At 35.3% G+C, this 8331-nt stretch overlaps 1 protein-coding gene across 1 annotated transcript; it reads left to right on the top strand.

Moving 5' to 3' along the window:
• Positions 1–4905: 4905 nt before the first annotated feature.
• On the top strand, positions 4906–8331 carry LOC129318441 (uncharacterized). The gene is made up of 7 exons (XM_054963201.1): positions 4906–5363; positions 5641–5757; positions 5855–6013; positions 6171–6332; positions 6481–6597; positions 7101–7307; positions 7491–8331. Exons 1-7 carry the CDS (start codon positions 5055–5057, stop codon positions 8100–8102), a joined length of 1683 nt encoding a protein of 560 aa, XP_054819176.1. The 5' UTR covers positions 4906–5054; the 3' UTR covers positions 8103–8331.

The raw sequence follows: 8331 nt of genomic DNA, 5'->3' as shown, positions 1-8331 counted from the left end.
TCTTACCTTCCCTCTCTCATTTATGATTATTTATGGTAGGGTTTGAGTTGGGAGATGGATTTTCAGTCCATAGGAGTATAAGTCCGATTCTATTGGTTAAAATGAGATTAATAGTAGTGATTTAATGTATTGAAACGCCACATTGATGATTTTGGAAGTGATTGATCTATATGAGCACTTAATATCCAAAAAATGGTATTTATGAGATAGTTGGGAGAGGTTAATGTGCATTAATAATGGGTTAAGGTGTTATTAATGATAATGTGCGTTAGTGGAATCTAATGAGCCCATTGAGTATGAATGGGTAGTGATTATGAGTTGCTAAATAGAGTATGAGGAGTTTTTATATTGATAGAGCTTAAAGAGCTAGATCATGATGATATCCTTATGATTTGGTTGTAGAAAGGTTCGTCTTGGCACCTTTCGAGCTTGTTGAAGCTTGGAAAAGTTGATATAGTGAGGGGTAAACCTTTGACCTCTCAAAGGTTTGAGGTAACTAGGGAAAACTAAATTTTTATAGTTAAATGTTAATTGTGTTGTAAAATGTGATTTGTGAGTTAATTTGATAATGTATATTGGCAAATGCTTGAGTATGAAATGGTTTTGAGAAAGAAAATTTTAATTTTACTACCCTTGATGTTTTATGAAATTAATTGTGATTTATTACTATGGGTGAAGAATTACGATGAATAATGTATTAAAATGTGGACTATACGTGTTATGTGGGTTCATGTGTTGAGTAATGAATGTTGAAATGCATATTATATGTGAAATGTATATAGTGTGATCATTGGCGGGAGTTCGCTTAAGGAGAGGAGTAGATTGATTGAAATCCATGTGGTATTGGTAGTGATAGTTGGAATCGGGAACTAGCCTTGGCACTGACCGTTGGAATCGGGAGGTAACGCTTATCCTATGGTTGATTCTGGATTATCTCACTTGTTCTACGAGGGACTTGAACCTAACTAGTCTCCACTAGTTCATGAGGAGGCTAGATTATTGGTATGACACCCCATGATTATTAGTATTGAGAGAAACCGGATTACATAAGTGAGTGAGTTAACCCTGGCTTAGTCCTTGAAGGACGTAGTCACGTGATAGCCACCGGTTTTGTATCGGAGGTAATAGGAGGATATAAGGTTGACACATGATCATGCAAATAAGTTTGGCCACATGATTGTTAGTTTTGTGGTTTGGCACTTGTTAAGGGCGCATAGTTGTTATTTTTGCAACCTTAAGTTATGTTTTTAAAAACAACATGATATAGTCTTTTTGTGGCAAGCCTGGTTACATGGTTATTAGTTTTGTAAATTGTGGCCTAATACTATGTGATATATGTATTATGTGCCTATTTGTATCTATTTACAATTAATATGTAACTGTAAGGGTTAAGTGAAAACTGATTACTAAGTGGTTGTACTTACCCCTCAAATTCTCAATATTTTCAGGGACTAGCTCATTAGATCCAAGTCGGGAAAAACACACAGAGACTTAAGATTTATGGAGTAAATCCTCTTTATGTCTCTCTCTAATTGTTTACATGTGTAATTGTTAATATATTTGCTAATTAGGAATAATTGTCATGTTTGATGTACTACTTGCATAATTTTTATATTTAACTGGTGTATTTTGTACCCTGATCAATGAGTTGTGAACCCGAGGATAGGGCCAAAAAACTTATATAAGTAGGAACATGTGTATTTTTGAGAAATATGAATGAAATGGTTAATTTTGTACAACTTTTCCTCCCCCTCTGTATTTTATGAAAATTGGGGTTGAAAGGTGATTTTGTGAAACAGGCATTTTTAGTTGTGTGTGTTGTGTTGCACGAGTTTGCAAGAGGCTATTGAGTGTGGTCGGAGGGTTGGTGTAGGCTATTGACACGTGTGATTGAATTGGGACACTTCATTTGGGAAATTTGTGAAAATGTGTCAAAATAGGTTATGGTGTCCAACTTTTGATAGAAAATGAATTTAAGTGTGAAATCAGTGTCATTAATTAGAGCTAGGAGAAAGCTCCGTGTAAACACCAAAACCACCTCAATCGGACATTGGATGGAGATTTAGGACGCGTCGAAAGTTTGCTTCCTATGCTGTCAAATGACAGCACTGATCTGTCAAATTTCATGCAATGTGCCACGGCACATGGCACAAAGGAGACACACCGCAGTGCATGAATCGTAAGCCATGGCACATGTATCAAATTTTGTGTAAAAATCTGTTTTGAGTTTTAAAACTCATTATTTGGGTCTCAATTGATTTCCAAGCTTCTGCTTTATTTTCAAAACTCTAATTTAGAGTTCTTAAATTATATTTGAGATTTGAAATGAAAAATTGGGATTCCTTGAAATAGATTTTGAAAAATTCTTTTATAAACCCTATAGTTTGATAATTCTTGTGAGTTGAGCCCTAAATTACCATAATTTGGAGTTAATTATGATTTAACCTTAGGGAGGTTACAATTTGATCCCTACATTATTCTTGGCCTCCCTTTATACTTTCATTGGAGTAAGGTCAACTCTACTTTGCCTTGCCTCGATTGCACTTTCTCTTTGCTTCGGAGGCGCAGTTCCCACTCTCTTAGAAAAACTCTGCGGCCAAGACTTCCTCTTACTAAGTCTAACGGTCAACTACATTTAGGTTTTTCGGAAAACTCTTACTACTTGCAATAGCTCTTTTATTAAACTGATCAAAACATTGATTTGATAATTTATCAGTTCAATTGAAAGGGTTGACAAGGATTTTCATATTATGATATCCTATACTTTTGATTGGTATAATATTTTTGGACTATCAATTTTTAAATAATAAAAAGGACCCAAGTATCATTGCAACATAATATTCTAGGTTAAATTATATTAAATGCCTTTAAGTTACAGTTCGGGCTAGTCCATGTTGCCCAGTGCAAGTATAAACAAGTCTATATTTACTTATAATTAAGCTCGTGTAAGTTAATGCATGGACACATGCCTGACTTGTCCACAGCTAAAATAAGGGAAATTTTGAACTTTGCTCGAGGTAAAGTTAGTTTTGCACCCAAGCAACTTTAGGTAAGGCATATAGTCTAAATATAGAAGTGCAAACTATTTCTCATCATTCATAGTGTGTTGATAGGTTTTTCTTCTAACTTGAAAATTGATAACCTAAACATATTGTGGTAATGAAAAATTATGATACTAATTGTTCATTCAAAAAGATTTTTAAGGTCAAATTGCACTTTAATCCTTCAATTAACAATTAAAGTGGGTCAAAATGTTATTATAGGGAAAAAATGCACTATTCTTAAAACTTTCAGGATAATATGGTGTTAATTAAGAGTTAAAGATATTAACTGCACTTGAGAAAAAATTTTCAGGATAAATTTGTCTTTTTACCCTAAGATTTAATCAACATGATCAAGATCCTAAACAAAATTTAGTCACTTTTTTTTGTTGTGTGCAACATTCGCCAACCTTCCTAATTCAACTTTGCAACCCTTCATCCTCGACCTTTGATGCCCCCAGGCAATCAAATATCAAGCATGATGGAGGTGATTATACCGGCAATGTAAAATGGTTAATTAGTTTAACTTTCATGAATGTAAAATCGTTTGATGTGGACAAATCTTGAGCATGCAAAAGGATTTGAAGAGTCTTGCACTTATCTAAAATGAGTTTTCTAATAATTATAATTTTTATACTACTATTAAGAAGGTCAAGGATCTCATCCTATTAAGATTAGATAATCACTTTCGATCATATTTAAAATAAATGTGTTGACTATCTTGTTCCATAAACTTCTCTTAAGAATCTTGATATTATGATTTTTAACGATCCACACCATTGTTGCAAAGATTTTTTAAGCGCTAATATATTCTAACTTAGTCACTTTCCTTGTTAGTGGTGATGTTAGCTATGGTCTGTACTTGAAAAAGGAATTGGAGAGGAACGTATAACAAAATCATGTTTGGTACAATTAAACCAAATTCCACGGGAAGATTCAATCAGAACGTCTAGCCACATAACTTTGCTGATTCCATAAAAAGCAACTATTATGGACATTTCTACCCCCACCCTATATAACATTATGCCAATTTTATCCCTACAAGCTTAAGAGCCCTAATGAAACCCCCTCATCTTACAACTACTCAACTCACTACCAGCGAGCTGCTTGTGCCAAACCATAAGACGTGAACGAGGCATGTTGTGAAATGTAAAATCAAAATAACAATTCATCTACTTTAGGATAAATGATTCAAATTCATCGTAATATAATGAAATTGAGAACAGTAACTTTTTGTATTTATCAAATTCAACTAAACTTTCTAAATCCTTGTTTACTAATATCTCTAAAAAGATCCGTTTTTAATACTCCATGTTTCATTTTGACTTTGCTATGATTGACTTTAATCTAATTTGATCATATTTGAATTATACCAAAAATTCAAAACTTTGATATTTTGCATTTTGAATTCACAAACTCTGCCAAAATTCAAAACTTTGAATACTCTTTTAATTTCTTTTTACTTTCAACCATAATTTAGATCACTAGTTGTCTCTCTCTTTTTTGTATCTCCTAAGAAGAGGTAAAAACATGTTATAATCAATCTAGAGCTTTAAAAATTCAGATCTAAAAGTAATTATTAGATAATAATTTCCCAATCATTTAATTGATTAATTATATTTAGATTTATTATTTAATAATTTATTATTAATGTATTTAATTAATAAATTTGAATGTAATCGTCTCGCCAATTTTTTTTTTGAAGGTAAAAATATCCCAAATTGTTAGTACTGCTTTAAAAAAGGGCCGTCTAGGCTTTTTCTCATTTACTTTTCTATGGGCTTAAAGCCCAAACCAAATAAGCCCATGTAGGAATATACTGCGCAATTAAGAAGATTCCTTTTGTATTCTGTTATCCGTCGGAAAAAAACCCTAGCCTCCCTCTCCCTCTCACTCTCGCCCTCTCTGGCCATTAAGCAAAATCCCTAGCTTCAAACACGCTTCTTTCTCTACTCGCTGCTTCCTCAAATTATTGATCAGTTTTGCTAGGGTTTGTAATTTTGAAGAAGCGCCATGAGGAGGAGGAAGGAGAGGCAGAGAGCTAAGGTTGAGGACGAAGAGGATCTTGAAAACGACAAGATGGCTGCGTCGTCTTTGGTCATTTTGAGCAGTGACGATGAAGAAGCGAACGAGGATCTGACTCTCAAGATCGAGGAGAAGGCCCAACGTATGCGTGAGGCGAAGCTGCTCCAGAACGGTGTCGTAGTATTGCACGGTGACGGTGACGGTGACTGTGGTGGTGATGTCGGTCTGGAAAATGAAGTGATTGAGATGAAGAATAAGAAAAAGAATGTTGAGAAAATTGAATCCGGGTATCAAATTGTGAGTATTATTCCGTGTTAGTTATTATTTTTCTATAAAGCGATTGTGGTTTTTTTTTTTTCCCGTGCAATTGTGGTGTAATTGGAAGTGCTGACACACTCAAATGAAAATTTCCCATTCAATCAGAATTGGCATCAAGAGTAATGGGACTGAAATGATGAAGTATATCTAACTGCATTAGAGCCTGTAATTCCACTGAATGATACAGGGGCTTTTCATTGATTTTTTTTGCTTTTTCATTCAAATTTAATCTAATGTTTTCCTCTTGTTTAATTAGGCTATTACATCAGAAGAGCAAGAGAGAAGCGAAGCGATCAAAGCCAGTGAAACAAATGAGTCTCCTGAAGCAAGTGCGGTTCAGATGAGTGACAATAGTGTTCTACGAAAGCTGCTTGTGAGTTTGAACTACCCTTTCTAAACTGTGAATTTGAAAATAATATCATACACGAAGGTTTAGTTCGGCATGCCTTTCCTTGTGTCTATTCTATCAGCGGGGCCCGAGGTATTTTGATCCTCCTGATAGTAATTGGGGAACGTGTTTCAATTGTGGTGAAGGAGGTCATACTGCAGTGAACTGTAAAGCAGGGAAACGCAAGAAACCATGCTTTGTATGTGGAAGTTTGGAGCATGCTGCAAAAAAATGCACGAAGGTATGTACTTTATTTCATCTTTTTTAAATATTATCTGTTGCCCTGTTTGATTCATCCGTTAAAACATGCAGAGGATCGGGTCTGTGTGTGAATGAGAGTGAATGCTAGTGCTTTTGTTTTTATTTGGTGTACCATAATTCCCGTTGTTTTTCTGTAGGCACGATACTGCTTCATCTGCAAGAAAAGTGGTCACCGTGCCAATGACTGTCCGGAGAAGACCACTGGTGGGTCTAAAAGTTCAGTATTCTGTTTTAAGTGTGGGAATTCGGGGCATGATATGTTTCAATGCAAGAATAGTTATTCATCGGATGATCTTAAGGTTAGTCTCTTCCATTTCACTTTGCTTTCCTTTTCCTCATTTTATTTTCCTTGCAACTTTGTGAGGGATTTTTGTTGAATTTTGAATATATTTAGTGAGCTATTTGGATGTGGAATGCTTACTTGGCAAATGTTATGTTTATTTTCAGGAAATACAATGTTATGTTTGCAAAGCATTTGGCCATTTATGTTGTGTTGATTCCGATGATGGTCCGAAATGGGAAGTTTCTTGTTACAAATGTGGTCAATTAGGCCATACTGGCTTGGTAAGTTTTATTTAATAATCTGGCCTTTGATGGGTTTAGCCTTTTGTTTTAGTATAATATAGAGACCCAAGGAATTTTCTTTTGATATTTTATTCTTGTGACATTTTTATACGTAGCATGTTTTACGCACATAACAAATCGTTTTATAAGTAAATTTGATCCAGACTTTCATGTCAATTTGGAAAATTTAACGAGCTATCCAATGTTCCTCATTTATGAGATGAGTAGTTTTTACAAGTATTTAATGCATTCTGTTGTCTTTACCTACTCAAGTCATGTAAGTGCGTTATTATCTATCACTGTCATCCTATACTATCTAAATTATCATACCATGCATGTAATTTATGCTGCTATTACTTTCAGTTCTGATTAGATTAGATGTTGGGTATTCTGCACAGTGCATGTTGTATTAAGTTGAAGAAATTTGTTTTTAAAAACCTTGTGATTCAGAAGTGCATGTTTTATTAAATAATATCACAAATGAGTGAGAATCAATAATGCAGGCATGTTCAAGGTTACGTGAAGAGACAACTGGTGCAACCACACCTAGTTCGTGCTTCAAGTGTGGTGAAGTAGGACATTTTGCTCGGGAATGTACCAGTTCTATGAAGGTACCATCGGAAGAGACCACTAATGCAGGCACACCTAGTTCATGCTTTGCATGTGGTGAAGAAGGACATTTTGCACGTGAATGTACAAGTTCATCCAAGGTACTGTTGGGATATGTATTTCAGTTATCAGCGCTATTATAGAGATAGATTTTAAGTTTTTAATATATTCCGTTTATTAAGGTTTTTATGTTTCTATTTAGGATAAATACCACAATTTTACCTCCATTTCTATTGGAGACATGCAAGAAGTAGTTTCATGCTCTTTACTTGACCTCTTTTCAGGCAAGGAAGAAGAATCGCCAATTATTGATGTCTCCAAGATCTCGCAAGGAGAAAGATTTCAAGGAATATGGGTCTGCACCTCCTGATATGGGTAAGGCTCATAAAAGGAAAAAGATTCGCAATGAAGATATCGCTGTAAGCACTTCTCGAAAATCAAGGCGTCTGGGTGATTGGATGAATGGTGCCCTTGAAGAGTTTCCTTCAAAGTTCAAAGAAAGAGGTGTAATCACTCCCAAGAAATCAAAACGGAGAGGTGGTTGGATGAACGAGGATCCAGGAGACTATGCCTCGCCAAAGTCTAATGGAAAATGGAAGCCTAGAGGTGGTTGGATAACTGAAGATCCTGAAGAACACTATCCTAGAAAGTTCAACAACAGATGGATGACTCCTCCTGCAACACCTCCTAGGTGGAAGTCATCCAATCATGCTGGATCCTCAGGATCAAATACTTTTCAGCCAAGGTGGAACTGGAAATCATTCAACCATGCTGGATCCTCAGGATCAAAAGGATCAACCACTCCTTATCAGCCTAGATTTTCGTCATCGAGGTTTGACAGCACTGGCACCAATCCACGTCCACCACCAAGGTATGACCGGGGGTACTTTCCATAATTTTGTAACCTGGATATATCCCTGTTTGTCATATTACCTTACAAAAGCATTTGCAAGTTGGAAGTTAATCAATTATATTATTTTTTAAAATTTTATTCTTCTTTTGATACCATCCTTTTCCTTTGGGTTTGGCCTTTTATTCGTCGATCCCCCTAAACGTTCGTTCTATTTACTTGTGTATGTAAATATGTTGCACAACCTTTTATTAAACGGGGATTGAGAATTGTTA

This window comes from Prosopis cineraria, unplaced genomic scaffold (genome assembly GCF_029017545.1).
Source record: "Prosopis cineraria cultivar Desert tree isolate PC_DT_omini unplaced genomic scaffold, ASM2901754v1 PC8, whole genome shotgun sequence".
NCBI lineage: Eukaryota > Viridiplantae > Streptophyta > Magnoliopsida > Fabales > Fabaceae > Prosopis > Prosopis cineraria.
The sequence above is the reverse complement of the archived record's forward strand: the minus strand, read 5'-3'. Positions and strand labels throughout refer to the sequence as shown.